At 38.1% G+C, this 21,449-nt stretch overlaps 1 protein-coding gene across 1 annotated transcript in view; it reads right to left on the reverse strand.

The window, feature by feature from the left end:
- The window catches only part of GRIN2A (glutamate ionotropic receptor NMDA type subunit 2A), a 179,295-nt gene that overhangs the window by 7,821 nt on the left and 150,025 nt on the right, over positions 1 to 21,449 (reverse strand). The window contains 1 exon segment of the mRNA XM_035548801.2: positions 10,223 to 10,410. Within this exon segment, the coding sequence (XP_035404694.1) occupies positions 10,223 to 10,410 (188 nt within the window).

The following is a 21,449-nucleotide window of genomic DNA, read 5'->3' on the forward strand; positions in this document are numbered from 1 at the left end:
AAAAGCCTTATCTATTTGATGCCATTGTAGCCCATTTTTTTTAACCCAAGATATTTACAGAAGGCAAATATTTCATGTTTCCTTTGTTATAGTTGGCAATCCAAATTAAAATAGCTAAGGTTTCTAAAATGCATTAGGATATGATTTTTCTCACAAATACCTCTGGTATACAGAATTTTTGAATGGGGGTATGGATTCATTCTTTATAAAAAATCAACCATTTAGAAACTTGACCTGGAGCTAGAACTCAAAACATCATTGAACTTCAGTTAAATTTTGGGTAACAAAAAATATTTAAAAGTATCAAGTCCCTTCTGAGAAATTTTCTTTCAAATCCTCTTGGGTGGTCTGACTTGTGAGGTGAATGTGTAGGGTGATGACACCTATAGCCGTATGCAGTCTTGGCACTTGAAAGACCAGAAATGTGGATTATTAGGCATTGGAGAGTTCAGTTGTCTCCATGTGTGCATAATCCTAATTAGCAAGCATGAGCCTCAAATCTTCCATGAGACAAACCTTGGAAATCAACAGCCTCAATATACATAAATGTCGTGCCTCAACAAGCCCGGTGTTAATGGAGTTCAAGTCTAACAGGGAGTCTCGAGATACTTATAAATATTTATCAGACTTATTTTAAAGCTTTTTGTTTTCATTTTAGATGCTTACTAGAAGGAATGTCATACCACAATCAATTTCTATATCCATCCATGTGTGGGTGAGATTAATGATTAAATGAATTGTTCTGTGCTGCACAGGTGACAGAGCACTGGCACAGGTTGCCCAGGGAGGCTGTGGAGTCTCCTTCTCTGGAGATATTCAACACCCACCTGGACATGATCCTGTGCAATGTGCTCAAAAAACAAAACAAACAACAACAATAAAAACAGTAGCATTACAGTAAGATTTTTTTTTTAATTTACATAGTGCTGTGTCATAAAAAGTCTGCCTCATTTACAGTGTAAGACTCAGCGTAAGCAATTATTATCAAGATCCATATTTCAGCAGTGTTGAGGGTCCGCACTATTCATTTAAAATGCAGTATGCTCCTCTCAAGCAAACTGCAAAATTCTAGCTCTCAGTGGTAATTCAAGACTATTTACAATGTTTTTAGGTTACAGGGCAAACAGTACAAACATTGTTTTGACTTTCTCTTGGGTTTGCTCCTGTGTATGTGGTGTGCTCTGCTTTGGCTGCTATTTGCACAGAAATGTGCTGTTTGGCCATTCTGACTCTGCCTTCCCCAGAAGTGCCTTTCTGTCTGCATTTTAGTGCAGCACCTCTAGCATATTTGACACTTTATCACTATGGGAAGAAATGATAAACTATCCAGCGCATCCTCAGAACAATTTCTTCACAATAAAAATGTCATTATCCAGACACAGACAAGGTATAGGTCCAAAGGTAGAATTACACGCTTTTCCTCATCATAGTCTTTAGCCTTTTTTTGCAAGCTTTGGGAAGTGTCATCCACCCCTGCCATTGTCCCCTCTGAGCCGAAAAACATGCTCCCCTCCTGCAGCCCCTGGCCCTTTCCCTGCAGATGGGGCAGCTCTCAGGGTGCCTTTTGGAGGTGCCAGAGCCCTCTGTTTCCTGGGCCTCTTGTAAGGGCCTGGCATCCTCTCCTGGTTCTCAGCACTTCTCATTAAGCCACCTTCCTGTAAGAGCCAGCAACTTCCCCAATGATGGCCCAATCATGCTTAAAGCTGTTTGCCTTATGCGTCATTTCACTGATGTTATTTTCTTCTCTGAGTGTTTTTTTCCCTTGACATCTATACATACATACACGAAGATGTGCACATGCTAAAAATAAAAAATTAAAACACAACAACAACAAGAACAAAAACCAACCCAAACCATAATCCATCATTCACTACATGCACTTACAGAAAAGGAGTTTGAAGATAAGCTTTTTGTTTGTTTGTTTTAGGGGAAGACAACAGCTTTTCAATATTTGTCTGATGTGTTCCTCATAATTAGTTAAAGGAAAGAAAAAAAAATCATTATCATCCGAATAGCTCCCTAGTTAAAAACTTGCCAGAAATAAACAAGGACAAAGTTTTATAATTACATCCAAAAAGAGACCAAACAAACTATGATAGCCTTCTTTGCTGCTTATCTAAAAAGCAAATTATAAAATCAACTTGCTGCTCCATTCCAGGGAAGAAAGCAAGACCACAAACTTGAATGGCACCTGAGCATCTTCTTCCCTTCTTCCTGAGGATACAGGTGCAGAGAAAAGGGTCAGAGACGGAAAGGGCAATGCCTGACCCTGTAACCTCCTGATGACAAAATCAAGAGCATACTTCGATAGTCAAGATGTAACAAGCACCAGAAGTGATGCACACCCAGTAGCGCCTCCATCTACCTTTTCCAAGTCCACAGCCATAGGGCTTTTATCCTTCTCCTCCCCAAAACTCTGAGAAGCACCAAAGGGCATCATCTCAGCCAGAACAGCTGTGGGGAGAGCTACATCGAGGAAGAAAACTACCCCAAAAGCAAAGTAAGGCCTATGATTTACTCACTCTTGAGAAGTAAGCCAAACCTGAACTGGGTTTCAGCATGGCTTGGGAGCACAGCCAGATGAACCACAGACTCATGACAGTCCAAAATATCACACAGAAACCTGAGGCACCATTTACTTTTAAAAGTTGTGCTGCATTCAGCCAGCCCCCGGCAGGGAGCAAACACCATCAGGAGCTTGGATGAGGTGTTTGATGGAGGGAAATGGAAGAAATAATAACTGACAGAGATACGACTTTGGAATTAGCTCTACACAGGAGAAATGCTTGTCAAGAAGCCATTAAATTAAAGTTGAGGGAGGGAAGGATAAGCAGCTACTTACAAACAGTCATCACAGTCAAAGCACTAACCAAGTGGAAAAGGAAACAGAAATGATCCTTGTGAAGAATTCACTATTTTGTTGTGTTTCACTTCTTTATATTCCCTGCAAAAATAGCTATCAAATCAAGTAAATAACGTACAATGATTTTACAACATTTGTAATTGGAACACCTGCTTTTATTCGGATTCTCTTATTACTCTCCAAATGATCAAAATAAAATGCTAAATAATGTGTTTTAATATTCTTATATGCATTAAAGTCTATAACTCACTGTGTTCTTATTTTTCTTCTGTGGGAGTCAGGTGTTTTTCTGCTCTACTCTAACCATCTAGGTTCCTATCCATCCTCCCTGGGTTGTTGGTGATAATCACTGATGGGTACTTGGGTACTTGATGAGTTCTTGGGTACTCTACAGGGATTTTTCATCAAGTCCTTACCTTTATTTTAATCTATTTAATTATTCTCACACAAAGAGAGAAGAAATCTATTTCATATCCCTTCTGCATTCAAAAAAGGTGGAATCTGGCTTTGTTTTATTGGTGAATTATGGTGGACCCCTGGTTTCAGCACACCTCCTAGGCACAGTGCAGGAGGAGGCCACCACAACAGGAGGTCACAGCACATGTGGCAGCGGAAGGCGCAAAAAGGCACAGGCTGTGACTGAAGGCATCTGTGATGGATAGTGACTCTTGCACAAAGTGCTAAGCTGAGGTTCAGCCTGAGGAGAAAGCATGCAAGTAAAGAAATCAAAATATACAAATTGTGGATCTCGAATGAAGGGGTTAAATATTTGTGTTCACGTTGGACAGATGTGGGGCATCATTTTCAGAATACTGTGGCTGCACTAGCAGAATCATCTGCTTATTCGTACTGGGCAAACCAGACAGTTTTCAAATGTAGGGACAGACTCACACTTCTCGTGATAACTCCCAGTAAGTGTTGGTGGAGGAAGGTAGCACTGCCTAATTTGCAGACCCCCAAAAAAGGGGCTCTTTACCCTAAGCAGAGGAGTCAGAAGCCAAATGGGTTGATGTGTGTTTGGTTCAATAAGCTCATCAATTTCAATTTGACCTAGTTATGAACGATAACAACACGATGCATATAAGAACTTATATAAAAGCACCATGACCTCTCAAATTCAGCCTGGAACCCCCAAAACAATCTCTCTTACCATGGGAATCTTCTGAGTTATCTCCCCTTGTAAAAATAGTAAGAGAAACACAGATGACTGACAGCAAAAACCTTATGGTGAGCTAATGATTGCGCTCTGCATGCCCCCATTAGTTGCAGATGAATTAACAAAACTGTTAAGCACGACTTTCAATATTACAATTCCTCTCACTCTTGTTCAGCTACACAAACAGCCTCCTCTTATACACTCTCCAGTCACATTTGTTCCACCCACTGCTTAAGGAGGACACTAAATATATAAACAGAAAATCACTGGGATTGTGGGTGTATTCTGCCTAAGCAGCACACACTGAAAATATGTCTTTATAATCACGTACGTATTTCCTTCTTGAGTTTTAACAGCCAGTGTGAGTCACACTGCTGCACTTCCTCATAAGTGAGATTTGGAAGGCTTATGCTAAAATATGAAAAAAAAAGAAAAAAAAAAAAAAAGGAAAGAAAGAAAAAGCACTTTCCTCTTCCAGATATAAAGGGGCAAATCTTACTTCTACAGTTACCTATTACCCCTAAGGAGTGGGAAGCAATTATCCGCCCAGGAAAATAAATCTTTGTGTATTAAGCCATCCTAAAAGCACATAAAGATTAACCAGAATTTAAAGATATTAGGAAGGGGATAACAGACTCTCTATGGAAACTCAAACCAGAAACAGTTTTCTTCTTCACATCTTTGTGTCTCTAATTGCTCTAAAGGTTGCAGCTTTAAGGGTTAAGGGTTTAATACAGCTACACCATTTGACCCTCTTTTCCTGGAGATATCTTCCCAGATCTCCATTTGAGTTGAGCTCATTGCCTGCAGGTAGCACAATAAGTCAAAAATACCTCACATGTAGTAGGTGTTCGATCTGGCCAGCTGGCTGATATTCTCCCACTCCTCTCCATATTTGCCCTCTTTATGCAGCATTTTTCTGTCCTCCATTTCCACTGATTCCTGCTGTCATGAGTCTTTTGTCCCTCTGTTCCAATTGCATCCACAGAGCTAAAGGCTCGTTACTATCTTTCTCTTTATCCCATGCACCCTTTGAAGCCCTCTTACCCTCTTAATCCCAAATCAACTTTCCTGTTTGCAGTTCAGTATTCTCATTTACTCAAAAATGCAAAAGAGAGAGAGAGAATGAGAAAGAAATAAAAATAATTTCTCCTCACCTACTAGGTCCTAGTGATTCTGCTCCAAATCCCAAACAACACTACAGAAGATTTCAGAACCAACATCTTGCAAGCCAGTTTGCAGTATACTTTTATCCCAGTACCACTCTGCTCTAAGTCACACCATGCAGCCCAACCCAGAGGAGCACAGGGAATACCTGGGCCTTCAGACAGCTGGCCAAAAGGCTGAAATACTGAAAGCTGGAGGAATATGAGTGCCATCACAACTGTTGCAGTCCAGCAGTTACAGACTTGCTAAATTACTCAGCCTGTGTGCCTGAGCCTGTAGGAACCTATCAAACCACAAACTAACACAGAAGGAGCAGTTGACAGCTGCTAGGGTAACAGGCTGGATTCGGGGTATGTCAGCCTGCCCAACTGCTCCTTCCAGAGGTTTATGAAAGAAATGAAAGCATGAATCTTGCAGCTCTTCAGTGTGCAACCTTTCTGTTCTGACACATTGCTGCTGTTGCGGACAGAAGATCCAAACAAAATGACAGTGCTGTTTCTTAGCAGCCATATCATTTTAGTTGCTTTTCAACTTACGGGTGCTCCTATTTCTCAACAAAAGATTGAGAAATAGTCTTCTGCATCTCAGTAGGAATATTTTTATTTCTCAGTTTAAAAAAAATAAAAAAAATTCCTCTTCTGACTAAAGCAAGACAAAAAGAAGCACAGCCACCACTGTGCTTTAGAGAATTACCTTGATGATCAACTATTTCAAGTAAAACTGAAGATGCGAGTTGTCAATTGCAAGTCTACACGGATGAGTTGCAATGCAATGAGACAGTAAGATGTACAAAACCAGAAATTCACTGATATACTTCACTTGTATTCTTTATACAAGAAAAAGCAACTCCTAACTCAGTATATTAAAAAGGTTCAGCATTCCAAAGCAATTAAAGTTATTAATAACATAAATTAAAATTATTAATAACATTAAAATGCATATTCATCTCAACTTCCTAGGAACTGGGCTATTCATATGAACCTGCACAGACCAAGTGATGAAACACTTTGGGTCTAATCTTATTTGCAAGACAAGTAGCTATTCTCTATACTTCAAATTCCTCAGTAGCTCCTTCCCATGCTCCTTCCCTCTCTCTCTCATTTTCTGACAGTTAGAATAATAAATTCGGCAACTTGTAGATTGCTTCCTTCCACTGAGACTTCAGAGTTGCTTTCCAAATGTAATTGGCAATTGGCAATACAATTTGTCCACCCAATAGAACTATCCTCAGGATCAGATCCCTACTCATAGATACATATAACTCACCCAGTCTAAGCTTAAAGCTATCCCTAACACAAACTTACGTCCCTTTGTATTTACCTTAATTTTTTTCTAGTACCAACAAGATACAAAAGAGGGTTCAAAGCCATTTATTTTAATGATAAAAAAGCACTGTATTGTGGAAATTATGAAAAGATGTTCTTGCATGACAAGTCAGTAATACTTGAGTTGGATGTTTTCCATCAGTGAGGAAGAGGGAGAAGGGTCCTATCAACTGTGCAAAAAAATTCATTTGAATGTATAAGTGAACTCATTTTGATATGAGAATAATGGAAGAAGCAAGGAAAAATAAAATAAGAAAAATCACAGGGGAAAGACACATGCAGAGGAAATTGAAAGTTATAAAATACATTTCAAGATCTCAGTATAGTGTAAATGTAAAAAAGAGATGAAATCGAGCTTTATGTCAGTGTAATCAGATATACTTTTAAACAAATTGGTCTTATCCAAATATCTAGCATCATATCATCCAAAAGGTTCTCTCCTTCACTCATTAACATAACAATTGTATCCATAAATTGTTTGCTCAACTCATTAGTTTTTTTTCTTACATTTATGAAACTCATTAGATTTATAATCATTCACTGAAACCAGTCCATAGAGATGAACATCCTATTACATATATTGAATAATGATTCAATACTTCTAGGTGCTTTGCTATTTTATAGGCATAGTGTTAGAGAATAATAAATTCTGCAGAAACTACAAATGTGAAAGAACTATTTCTACTTTCACTTGTGTATGTCTATTTATTTAAAGAACCTCATTCAGACTCCAGTGTGAATTTCCCACCATTTTCATCTTAAGATGAAACTTTCAGCCCAATCATACTTGCTTTAGTCTAGAAAACTTCAAAGAGATTTTTAGTGATATAGCAAAATGATGTTTGTCTGAACTCTGTGTTCATCCCTTCTGATTCATCAAAACAGAGTTATATAAGTTTATGGATAAAAAGATTGCTTATTGAACTACTGAGGTTAGACCTAGAATACCACTATCAGGTCATGCTAGTTCAAGGCAATCATTCATTACATTTAATTTCCTGGTGTTTTGTTCCAGTTCACCTGCCATGTACTTTACAAAGTAGTAGAAGTATTTTCAACCTCATAATTATTTTTTGTATTTATACTTTTTTTTTTAATTAATATTCTGAAAATTATAATCTAGATTTGTGACACAAAGAAGTGAGACAAGGCAGCAAACATTTGTAGGACTAAAGGAAACATGCCTATTTCTACCCAACAGATATGTCCAACTGCTATCCTCTTACATAGTGCATAAACCATTTTCTGAACAAGTTTAGGAATTCTTTACAAGAGAAAATGATCTTTTTAGAATTCCAGGCTTGTTCAGAATACATTCTAAAGGTATTGAAAAGTACTACAGAAAAAATACCACAAACACTCATAATCCCCAAGGCTTGTGCATTCAAAACTTTTGCTTATCTTCTGAAGTAATCTAAGCATCATTGAACATGGGAATAGATATTTCATGATAAGCTTACATTCAACTGGATGTTATCTGTATCTACTGCTATTCTGTAAATTATTCATATGGAGGTTTTAATACCAAGTTTTGTAGATGACTCAATTGTTTTATTTTCAGCTACTAAAAATGGACTAGAGAGATAAGCATTCATATGCTATATAAGTTCACAGGTCAAAGCATAAATACATGATAAGATTTTTCCCTCTTCTTTCCCTTTCGTTTTCTCCCTGATATTAAGGGACAACATGATACGTATAAATGCAGTACCTTTGGTATTTTGAGGACTTTTTTCTTGAACAGGTTCAAATAATTTCCCTTCTATTTCATTTATTTTCTTTCCTTGGAAATTCATTTATTTTTGTTGGATGAGAAAGTATCATAAATAATGAAAGCGCAAGCAGGAAGAAAATGCAAGACAAAAAGAACAAAAACCTCAGTGATGCTCTAGCAAAATCTAAAGGCATTAGCCCGTGGCCAAGGAAGACCTCAGATCCTCTTTCAGGATGTACCAGTCTTTTTCTCCTTTAGTTTGGGACAAATAGTTCTATTTCTCTGATTCTGTTTTTCTATGTAAAATGGGTCAGAATTACAGCATCTAATACTTCTTAATACTGTTACAAAAATAGAAAAATATTCTATTCACACAATATTCACAAATAATAAAGCAAAGGCTTTAGCCAATTACTTCCAACTGTTTTAAAGAATTTCATTACTTCAAATCTAGTCACTGTGGGTCATATATTCATTACTTAGCAAAGGAAGAAAAGATTCTTCCATAAACCTCTTGAAATACAACAGATTAATAATGGTGACACTAACATCTCTCCATGTTACCCAGAAAAAATCTGTCAGTCATGACTATTATGTCTCTTCCAGACATCATTTAGTATTATAACGGAAATAAAATCCATGTCCTGGAACACTAACACATTCGGTGTTGTTAGTTAGTTGTTGTTGATTTTCTTTGTTGTTGTTTTGTTATGTTTGTTTGTTTTGATGGAACAGGAGGCTACTATGCTAAGGTTTTGCATACAGCTGTTTAAAACTGTCCTATTATAGAAAAATTTACCATTCTTATCCTCTACGACATGCTGTTAGTGACCATAAGTGCATATCTCTTTTACAATGAAGGCCTCCCTTTCACTGACAAAGAAATGTAAAGTTAATACATGTATCTATGTAAAAGAATCAAAATGATCATGTAACACACACCATATTCTGATCTGAGGGAGGATTTTAGTCAGTCATAATACAGAATACAGAAATTTTGTTAACTATCACATTTTTATTCACATGTACATGTGAAAGGTTTGAATTTTCACTGAGGCAAAGAAATATTTCAACAGTCAAAATGTACTTCAAAAGCCCTAGGTGGAGAACAAGCCATTATTACTCTCTACAAACATATCAAAGATGTACGGTATTTTTTATTTTTTTTCCAGTAGGGCAGAAGTGCCAAGAGGGCCTATGCATCTTCTGGTTTTGTGTTAGAATGACAAATAGCTGGTTTGAAATCCAATAAAACCAGTCAGCTTGCTTCAATTCCTACACATGCTTATACTAGAAGGTAATTAACCCATCCTAATTAGGGACCCTTCACACCAGTTCAGAACTGAGCTAAATAATTCTAAGTTGCAAAGCAGAGAGAGAGACTAGCTCCTCCTCTACTCTCAACTTTCATTTGTTGTATTGCAAACAAAAAATTTGCAGTCTTTTTCTCTTCTTACCACAAGGAAAACCTCAAAGACCTTGTCAATGAGGAAAAAATTGACATGAATTCCTCTACCTACAAGTTAGACATGGATGAGCTAACTTGGTCATTCTGAAAGATAACCTGTCTATTAAGAAAAACTCCTCAGGAACTGCTCATTAAAAAAAAAAAAAAAAAAAAAAAAAGGAAAAAAAATAGTTTAAAAAAAAAGGAAAGAAATGAATTTAGAAAAATAAATTTAGAAATGCTCTTTAACATTGAGGACAACATTATTTTGTGACGTATATGGAAACACTTTCTGAAAACAAATTTAAGTGTCCATGGTAGTAAAATGAATTATAACAGGGTGGAAGAGAATTCCTGTCTTAGCATCAAGAAATAATTTTACCCATTCGTTTGTGTTGTTGTTGTTTGTTAAAAAAAAAAAAAAAAAAAACACAACAGCAACAACAAAGAGAAGAGCAGTAAAAGGCCCAGAGCTACTAAAACTGAATTAACAGTCCATATACAAGAAAAAAAAAGGGGGGGAGGGGAAGGAAAAAAGATTGGTCCCTACCATCACCAACAAATTGAAGGAGGGCTAGATCAATTTGTCTCTTCCAAGGTGATCCTTTCTGAAGTGCTATTCCGTAGCCCGTAGTGGCAAAGATGTATCCACTGCCTATTGTGACAAGTTTGCAGCCTTCATCTCTTCCAGCCTTGTAATTTAGCACTGCTGCATCATAGATGAAAGCATCCAGCTTCCTGAAATAAAAGAAAACATTTTACAAACCAAATCATAGGGACAGCTGTTGTCAGACTTCTTTTGTCCTTGATGTTAGGACCCTGTTGAATATCATATAGATTCTTTGATATCATTAATTACATATCCTGCTCTGCTGCATCTAAAATTAACAAAAGGCATCTATTTTAGTGAGGGGAAAGTAGGACACATAGTTTTGCTTTTCTATTTTAAGGGATGCTGTTAAAAAATACTGAGAGCAGGAGAAATGAAGCTACAGAATGTCTTGCCCTCTTATCTTTGTATCTCAAAATAGATAATAAATATATTGAGATGCAAAATGGTGTCCAAACACAACAGAAATAATGACAGAGAATTTAGAATCAAAATAATAAGAACCAATTCATTTATTTAAAATACTGAGTAAGACTGAAAACGTGACTTCAACAGTTTTTCCTACACACAATTATTGTTACATCTTCTTCCAAAAATAAACAATAAGGTGGAAGTCCTTCTTACGATAAAGGAATGCATTGGAACATATCTGATACAGATATGAAATTAAACTTTAAAATTATAGAAAATATTTCTTTATGATTTGCAGTTCCAAACATATTATTTGTGTACCCAGAACAAAGCAGGAATAAAGGGACTTATGGAAAATGTCAAGTCTTTCAGCCCACCTACCTAAAAATGTAAGAATGGGAAAAACCCATTCTCCAAGATATACAGGGAACACAACAAAATAAAGGAAAACAGAAAATAAACAAGGAAAGGAAAAGAGGCAGTGTCCTTTGGGGATAATTTTAAGGAGCACTACAAAGCAAGGGTTAGACAAGAGAAATGCATGGATATTTCACAAATGAAGCCAGTGCACATACATGAAGAGGCCATTTGGAAAGACAATCACTTGCCAACAGAAACCTCAATCATAGAAGACATTCTGATACCTACAGAAATTCATATGCACTCTTTAAAAGGGAAAAGATAAAACTTAGGTATGTTTTATATTAGGTACCCTAATATGTAGCCAAAACATTTAAGATTTGTACCACTTGCACCAGACTAGCAGAATACAGAGGCAATAGGAAAAAAATAGTGTCTCTGCCTAAAACCCACCTAAATGATACACTAAATCAAAGTTATTACTCCCCAGTAACACCCTCTTCCTTTTCAACATCTTGGCCCATCCCTTAGGAGTCAGGGGAATGGGGAGGACACAGCAGCACAACTGGCTTCACGGCTGGGGGTAGGAGGGCTCTTCTCCCATCCACCCCTACTGGCACTGCAGCTCCTGGGCACTGCCGCTCTGCTCTGCCTCTGAAGAGCTACAGCGCATTACTATGTAGCACTGCTGAAATTTTCTGAAGGGATGCAAATGACAGAGGCTGGCAAAACACTGTTCATAAACAGCTGGGACCTGTCTTCATGGGAAGGGAACTGTAAAAATAAATTCACTGTGGCACAAATAGGTACGAGGGCATCAACTTCAGTTCTGTAAGCATGTAGTATGTCCCAGTAGTGAACTCAGTTGCTGTTGAAGTTTTGGAGTCACACTTGCCACTATCTTAAGTTTTTATTGATAAAGCTTTTCATCTATAGCTGCAGAACAGAGCAATACCTAGGCTTATCAGATTTTGGCTACTGACAGAGGAAAACAATCTTTCATGCACAACATAATCTGATGTTTGTTCTTAAATATTTAATCAACAGATTCATACAGAATCCTAACTTTTACAGAACTCTAGATCAGATAGCAACTTTGGCACTGAAAAAAACACCCTATCCATCTCATGTTAAACCAAACAAATACCAGAAGAGAGTGAGCTTGTTGGATACTGTCTGCTGTTATGAGAAAGTGAAGAGTTTCTCTCACTTCTTACTGCACTTTATTGTGTCCCTTCAAGGATATTTCCCCCAACAGTCACCATCCAAGTCATCAAACCAGAATTTAGTGAAGTAGTTACTTTATAGAAACTACACATGGCTCATGCAATCATCAGAAGAAATAGCTGGGCCAACATTTTCTTTGTTTTTCTACTCTTTCCTAAAACTCAGTTGGTGCAATCCTCAGTTTAAAAGTCAGTTTAGATCCATTGACTCTAAAAATCTTACTGTCTCCTTCCTTTAAATGAATGAATTAATACGGAGAAAACAATTGTTAAACATCTGGAAGGTGTCATGTCACAACTTCAGTCTGGAAATGAGGTATGGCTTCCTAGCACTGAGGGGAGCTAAACTGGGCCCAGCTGGCCTGCTGGGGCAGAGGTGTCCTCAACACAAGGCCAGACAGTTCTTCGGGCAGGCACACAAGGGAAAGAAAGAAGAAAAACGGTTTGCAATACTCTGAAGTTACTTGTAACATTTCTGATCTACGGCAGGCAAGTACCATAATCAATATACTCCAATCTCATGCTTTCAGCCCTTTGCAGTTATTTGTGGGGAAGGAAGGATACTTCCCTGCTGGGTGGATGCCTTTGGATCAGGCAAAGTACTGGAAGGTGATGCTCCTCCTGGTCAGTGCCGTCACTGCTGCAACAAGCCAAGCTAAATTAAAATACACGCTGGAGCTTGTCATCTGTTTATTCTGGGATTTATTGTGTGGTTTTATTTTTTTATTGTCTTTTCAGTGTAAGTATGTAAAATGCATGCTGGTAAACATGAAGAAAATATAAAGAGTCAGCTCTTCTTCTGTCAAAAGAGACTCAGTCAGAACTACAGAGGAAAGAGGTGTCTTTGCTAAAGACTTCAGGGCAAAAGCCTTGTGCTACCTTAGAAATCACATTCTGTATACACAAATTGCCTCAGCTCTTCAGCCCTCTACCAGCACTTTGGGAAGAAAGTCAAGGCACAGTCATAGTTTCACTCACTCACTGTGGACCCTCCCCAGCTTCCCAGCAGAGCTTGGCGTCAGCTGCAGTGGGTGCACAGCAAGGAACGGAGGTTCTGAAATCACAGGCAGCTTTACTTTGAAGAGCTTTCTCTCTCTACTATGTCTAGAAAGTCACAACAAATCTTATTACGCAAACTGATTTATAAACATGAGGCGCTTTCCTGACAGGGGCTGAGGGCTGAAGGGTTCTGCACTGCTGCCCAATGACTGAACTGTAAATCAAAAAGTTGATTGCCCTGAAAACAAATTGCCCTTCTACAAATACAAGCTCATATTCAGAGTATGTTTTCTCCATTTCCAATATAAATCGGATAACCACTCAAGGCTTAATTATCTCCTCACCATGTGCTGATTACAGAAGCACTTTTCCTTGCAAAGCAAAGCTTCAGAACACGATGTACCCCTGGAGCGTGGGTAGGGAGTAAGCCACAAATGAAACCCTCAGATATTAGGGCAAACAAATCTTCCATCATTAGAAGGTGGATTTCCTGACACACCGAATTTTCAAGAACTTTCAAACAACTTTAAACATTCCTCAAGAAGAGTTTATGAAAACTGAGAGAGCCAAATCTAGGCAAGTCCAAAAATTTGACCCTTTCCCTTCCTCACAAGCACTGGAAAGCCTTAGCATCCTCATTCTTGTGGCAGCAAAATGCAGTTGAAAGCTGAGAAACTTTCAGATGGCTTGAGTGTCAATCACTCTGCTAAGTCACATAGACTCTGAGTAACAGCTTACATGCCTAGAGTACAGCAACCCACATCAAGAAAGGCTCACAGCCTCTCAGAAACATTAGTCTCATAAAGATGAATCAATTAAACCTGCTGCTTCAGTTCAGCCACCTCAGGGAGTGAAAAGCTTTGTCACATTGTGTAGGTTTAAATAAACTGCCAAGAATTAGAAGAAAGATAGAAGAGCTATAGAAACTGGAATGCAGCAAGAACCAAGATTTATAGATACCAGGTACTGGCCAAACATGCCAGGAATCTTCAATGAATGTAGAGGAACAGGATTACAGTATCGTGACTCATCTGAGCAACTGGCAGGTTTGTAAACTTCCTCTGAACTACTGCAATAATCCCAGGTAGGAGAGAAAATACACGTCCTAAAACATTTATGTAAGAGAGTCTACAAAGGCAAGTGTCCTTCATTACCTAGGAATCACAGAGAGGAATGGGTGGTGGGGAGACTTTTAGCTCATACAGCATAGGCAAACAGCAGGTGTTATAAAATTATGATTTGGAATAGTACTAAAATAACCAAAAACATTACTGAATGCCATAATTTGAAGTGGGTGATCTGTGAAAAACTAATGTGGACAGTCTTGTACACAAACATTTATAGGACCGCATGAAATATAAGAGTTGAAAAATCATTCTCTAAAGTGCTGAAGCACACAGACAAAAAAATAAAATAAAAATATCCTATTTAAAGAAAATGAAATTTAGATGAGGAAAAGGTACAGAAGAGTAATTTCTGAAAAGATGAAAACACTTCCCCAATGTAACAGTGATTTTCCTTATCTTCAGTATTAGCGCACACTTTTCACAAAATTTGCATGATGGAAATTGAAAAGCTGGATTAGGAAAATGCTCCTTTATTAGTCACGGTTTCTTCCTCAAAAACAAAAGGATAGTGCATTTGGAAAATGTTTCTTTCCTTCCTTAACCAGCTACATGATCCTTCAGGGATTTTGTTTGTTGTGATGGAAAGAAGAAGAGGGGATAATCAAAAATGACAATCTGCTCAGTAGTTCTGGAGACACAAAGCGGTAATCCAGCTCACAAGAAATCAACTTCTTCCAATTACTTTGTGTCCTACTATGGCCTGTGATGAAGTATTCAGAAAATGAGAGGGATGCTTTTATGCAGTTCCGTTTATTCACATTATTCTTCTTTATCATCAGTCACTGAACTCTATGGAACAAATAATATTGTGTTTCCATTCAGGATCAGAGAAACTGGATTATGACTGAAGTCACCTTCCAGTTTTCAACTAGAGCAGTAAATCCACACATACAATATCTACAGCAGAATTAATTTCTTGCTAAAGTGGGCAACACTCGATGATGAACAGTGTTCATCTGTCAGATCCACAACATTAACTTCAGAATCAGTTCCTTTTCTTACTCACATTTCTTTATGTTTTCTGACACCCTGAATATGTTATTTCATGATCACACACAAGCTGTGTTATTTGTTGCTAACACAGATTTGACTTACACAGAACAAGAATGCATAGAATTTACAAATTGCACCATCACAGAGATTTGCTTGTACTGCATTTTGCTGTAAACACCTCTATCTCAATGATTTTTCTACACTGATGAAGAGTACCTTTTAAATCAAACATGCACTTCCTGGTTGCAATATATGATGGATTTACAGATTTGTTTTGTTGTTGATGTTGTTGTTTTGTTTTTGTCAGATCCACCAAAGAGATAAAAGAAAGCATGACAAGAGTGCACAGTGAGAGACACAACCTCATCTGTGCCTCTCTAAAAATGTGTCCAGGAGTCTAATGCCAAAAGGTCACTAGAGAGTGATGCAGCCATCAAAGCAAAGGAATGCTGCTCTAAACATGAGGCTTCAATAAAAGTGCTCTAGCATGACACTTAGGCTCACCAGGCTGAACATCCCCAGCTCTCTCTGCCTTATTCCAGGCTATCTGATGGCACTTCGTTACCAGCAGTGATTCTTGAATATATTCAAGTAGGTCCACACAAATTTTAAATTAACATATACTGGGTGGATTCCTTGACATCGTGACATTACCAATTCATTAGGGGCTAACTTAATGACCACCCCCCCTGCCACAACACAGGTTAGCAAAGTTCAACCCACCTAAATGATGAACTCATTAGCAGGGAGTGGATCTCTCCCCTTCCGACTTCTCTCCCAACTCAAACTGTCCTCACTTCAATCTTCACACAGAAAATGCAGGCGCAAAACTTGAAAGGCACAAAGATCTGACAAACATTATCACCATCCTGCAAAACCTGAGAGATTGTGGAGGCTTCACCTCACCTGTCAGGGCCATCTCAGGCTGCTGGAGGAGCCGCTGTAACCTTCCTGCCTGACTTGCCCGTAGTTACCTGAGCACACATATTCAGCCCCTCACTCACAGGAGTTCACAGTCCCCACCCCTCCATGCACCCCCCTTCCCAGTCCCTATAATATTTGCCTTAGTGACAAAATGATGGAAAATGTTGCGTGCCTTTATGATTACTTTTAGCAGTGGAATAGTGTCCCATTTCAGGTCGCAGAAGCCAAGCAATGAAGTACTTGTAAAGCATCAGTTTATCAAAACACAAAATTTGAAAAGTCAAGTAGGGGGGAATATATTTTTAGATTAAAGATTTTGTCCCAGTTACAACAGCATAATGAAGGATGAATTCAGCACATTTCACCAAGCACCTGATCTGCTGATCTGTTCCCCAAATCAAACGCGCATTAAAACTTAGAATAGCTTCCTCTCAAAAGAAGAGCAGTTAGATGGGATATAGTTACTTTCACCTGCTCATTTTACCTCCAGGTTCTTTTTAATATTTAAAGACACTAGGCCGATAACTACATTATCTAAAATAATAATAATAATAATGATGATGATGGTAACGTTGACAAAAGGAATAATCTTTTTAAAAATATACCAGAAGAGCACACTACAAACCTTTTTTTTCCTAGAGGCAACTTGTTATGGATAAGCTCAAAAGAACATTTATCTGAACGGCCATGAAGAAAGCCCTGATAATGTGGCCCAGCTTTACAGGACATGATGATGTCTGCTTCTGCTTATAGATTACTTGAAACTATTGAGGTATGAGCCTCCCAAGAAATTTCAGTGAGTGCTTTGTCAGATCCCAATAACCACCTAAATTGTTATTTTCCTCTTCATCAAAACCTGTAAAAAACAACCTCCCCCCAGAGTCCCCTGGAACAGCACGTAAAGTCCTACACAGTCCATTATTTATTTAGACTTTTCAATACATGGAAGAAATACAGGATGTAAAAACAAGATTTCCCAGCAGGTCTAGGGAGGTGATTGTCCCCCTGTACTCGGCTCTGGTGAGGCCGCACCTCGAGTACCGTGTTCAGTTTTGGGCCCCTCGCTACAAGAAGAACATGGAGGTGCTCGAGTGAGTCCAGAGAAGGGTGACGAGGCTGGTGTGGGGTCTGGAAAACAAGTCTTACGAGGAGCGGCTGAGGGAGCTGGGGTTGTTTAGCCTGGAGAAGAGGAGGCTAAGGGGAGACCTTATCGCTCTCTACAGGTACCTTAAAGGAGGCTGTAGCGAGGTGGGGGTTGGTCTATTCTCCCATGTGCCTGGTGGCAGGACGAGGGGGAATGGGCTCAAGTTGCGCCAGAGGAGGTTTAGGTTGGATATTAGGAAGAACTTCTTTACTGAAAGGGTTGTTAGGCATTGGAATGGGCTGCCCAGGGAAGTGGTTGAGTCACCATCCCTGGAGGTCTTTAAGAGACGTTTAGATGTAGAGCTTAGTGATATGGTTTAGTGGAGGTCTTGTTAGTGTTAGGACAGAGGTTGGACTAGATGATCTTGGAGGTGTCTTCCAACCTAGACGATTCTGTGATTCTGTGAACAACTACATTTCCTGAAAGGCTGGCAAGTGATGGGGAAACAGGGATCAGCCATGAGAAAAACTGATGCCAGAAAATCCCGCCACGAATGGAGATGGCACAGGACGTCCTTATCACCATGCTACCAGCTTGGTGGCACTTTGTAGTACAAACCCTGCACTCTGCTCACTTCAGCAGTAACACCAGCAAGAAGCAGGAAGCTACGCTGATTCAGTCACATGTTTCTTTTAAGCTATTAGATGTCAGAATTGATCTTTGAGTGAACAGATCCCCAGGAAAGAAAAAAAAATACACCACCACCACCAAGAAAAACATGCGTATGAAAGAGCAATCTTAAATGTCTTCATATCTCCACAGTCTTTCAGCACAAATAGCAGTTGCCCAATTGCAAACTGGCTTTCCAATTCCTATTTTCAGTGTCTACGGTTGTAAGTTCACTTCAGAATCTTTTCACCCAGTGTAATAGCAAAACAGATATTAGAATGAATACTGAAATTGATATTAGAATGAAGTCCAAAAGAAAGCAGCATAATGTAAATTGAAATTAAACTACCCCAGCCATCCGATGCCAAACTAAATGAAGCTATTGATTTCAGAAGTTGACTGACCCCAGCCAACCAGGAGAGAAAACTGTTTAGCAGAGGGGTTTTTTACAGACTGTCAGGAAGGAGATCATTATTCACATTATTAGCTTCTTCAGATGGTTTTAAGGAGAACGTATTTGTATTTGTACAATAATTTAGTACTTACTGACAAAATTGGTAGGGATAAATAGACATTCTGGAGCATAGCAAACATCTTGCTCTCCCAGGTAGTTATGGATCTTTACTCAGGGCTGTTTGACTTGCAACTTTGCCCAGTTTGACTTTGACTTGCCCAGAGATATATACAGTTAGGAATACTTATACATGGGCAGTAGATCTTCACTGGCTTAGATTTAGGTCCCAATAATCTCTGACATAAGCAAACTATAAATGTTTCAGAAGGAATAAAAGAAACAAGACATGTGGATGCCATTTTCCCTGAGTATCTTCTTGGCTTCAGATGAATGGATATTTTATGAGCTAGAGATTGTGTTAAATCCCCCAACGTGTTTAACAGCTGCCAAATAATTCACCTTCCACCAATTTCTTCAGTTTCTTTCTGAGCTTGTTTTAATATTGGTTTTCCTGACACCTCATCTCCAGAACTATGCCAGTTTAACTCAGCAAATTCAGCATAATCTCAGTCACCACTGAACTTGAAAAATCTGGTGCCAAACAGGAAGGAAGAAAGAAAAAGAGAGGAGAGAACAAAAAGGGGAGAGCAAGAGAAGGACAGTCCAATGTTCACTTTTGCTTAAATCAAAACATCTAACATGGTCAACAGTTGTGATTATTTTAACTTGTTGCCACTAAAGGCTTCTACAGAATTATAATTTCTGAAAGTATTTTACACCACTATTTCTGGTCTAGCTACAAAGCAGAAAGTAAGGAGGCATAAAACATGATACTCCGTATATTATTTAATGCAAAAGTTGCCTGCACTTCAGATGTAGTCTAGCTTGGTTTTGTGTTTTATTTGACTGAGAAAACTAAAGTTCAATTCATTTTTTTTCTTAGAAGTTCCCATGTTTCCGTCTCACAACTCTACTGACAATTTTTTTTATTATTATTATTTTGTTTTTCAGACAAGCTGCAGAAATGGATGTTTCTTTTCCAAAAACGTCAAAAAGTTATAATAAAACGGTCTAGTGGGTGGCTTTGTATGAGAATAGAGCTATCCAGAAGCTAGTTATATCAGCCCTCTAAGCTATTTTATATTCCTGACCATTAGATATAAGTACCATTGACAGAGAATTATCTGAGATATTAATTTCCCATCTTATTCTACAAATTCACATTTTGGTTTTATCACGCCTCTAAAGGAATGATCACCTGGCACAATAATTTGGTCATTCAGGGACTGACAAAAGTCTCTTTAAGGAATATCCTATAGATCTGATGAAAATATGGACAGTAATTTTCTCCTTAATGAAACAACATTTAGAGATACAAATTGGAGTCATCACTCAATACATTGCTTAAAAAAAAAAAAAAAAAAAGGCTAAAGAGCTAATTCCTACAATAGGAATATTTATATTATATTTTTTGTTGTAATAAGAGCAGGACAATGAATATATTTTTCCAAATAAACAAGTTTCAGTTTCGGTAATTTAAACCAGTGAATTCTGAGTATCCCAAATGGCTAATCTCTAAGGCTTTCAGTCCTTGAAAGACACTTTGACAGAGGAGAACCGCACTCCCTCTTCATTAACATCAGCACATACTTCAACTTCAGATTGTGGTTTCAGTGGTATCTTAAAAATGTGATTGGAGCAAGGATCACCCATCTGAATACTGGTTATTTCAGATGACGTACTGCATTTTTTAATCCTGTTTTCAAAGCTTTTGGAAAGCACAAAGCCCAAGCAGGCTCGGAATAGACAAATTTCATGAGTAGGCCATAAAAAGGCAGGAAAACATCATTCTTAGAAAGAGAGCTGAATACTAAAGGTTTCATACATTATTTTAAAATTCATTTGCATAAACTTGTGCCTCTGGTAAAGCCATCTCCAGCAGTTTCTCTCTTCATGTATCGTAACAGGCATCCAGGAGGGTTGCAAGCAATAAATTATCACAGACTACTGATATCTTATGCTGTCCACTGACCGTTCTCTTCCTCCCTCAAAGTCAACCACCTTAGGCAGTTTCTCCAAAATTTGCTAAAACAATTGCTATATGAGTTGTAATATTAAAAGTCTAAGAAAAGGGTGAATAGTCTCAATTACAAATATTGCGAGGTGTTGTCAATCAGAAACAGTGAGAAAATATTGAGCCACTAGATTAAAAGTTTAAAAATTTATGTCAGCTGAAAGCTTCTTTGAGTTCCAGTTGCAAGCTGTTATTATCTGCCCACAAGAATGATGAAGATCTTGTGCTTTTTATGTAAAATTTAAAGATACAATTTTTCTCTCAAACAGGCAATTTATGTCATAGTTTTACTCCTCATTTTAGGTGAAAAAGTATGGACTACAGAAAGAATAAAAACTAGAAACTTTTCCTTTGATGAAAATTTTGATGAAATTTTTCTGCAAAATAAATTGAGAACAATGGTAAAAATGGGTTTGCATCCAAGCGAAGAAGTCAGCTGGCTGTCCAAAAGACAAGCTTCTTTTTTTGTTTGTTTTTGTTTTTATTTTTATTTTAGGCACACTACCATGTTAACTGACAGACCTAATGAACAGAAGGACCTGCTGGGCATAATCTGAATTGTGTTCCAGCTGACAGAAATGGAGATGTTTGCCTCCTGGTTGTGCCTGTAACACATTGCAGAAGCTGCCAGCACAGCCTCTGACCAGTCTATATCTGCTCAACAAATAATGGGATGTGCAAAGCTGTGAACTGGACATGATATAAGCATTGTAAACACAACAAAAATCCAATTCAGGCCAATAAGCTTAGGGACTGAGGGTTAAAAGGGCATCAGAGCCTTCTGGGGTTTTCTCTTGCACTTTCTCTGTTCAGTACTATTGCATGCTTTAAAATAATAAAAACTTT

This window comes from Cygnus atratus, chromosome 15, assembly GCF_013377495.2.
Source record: "Cygnus atratus isolate AKBS03 ecotype Queensland, Australia chromosome 15, CAtr_DNAZoo_HiC_assembly, whole genome shotgun sequence".
NCBI classification, from domain to species: Eukaryota; Metazoa; Chordata; class Aves; order Anseriformes; family Anatidae; genus Cygnus; species Cygnus atratus.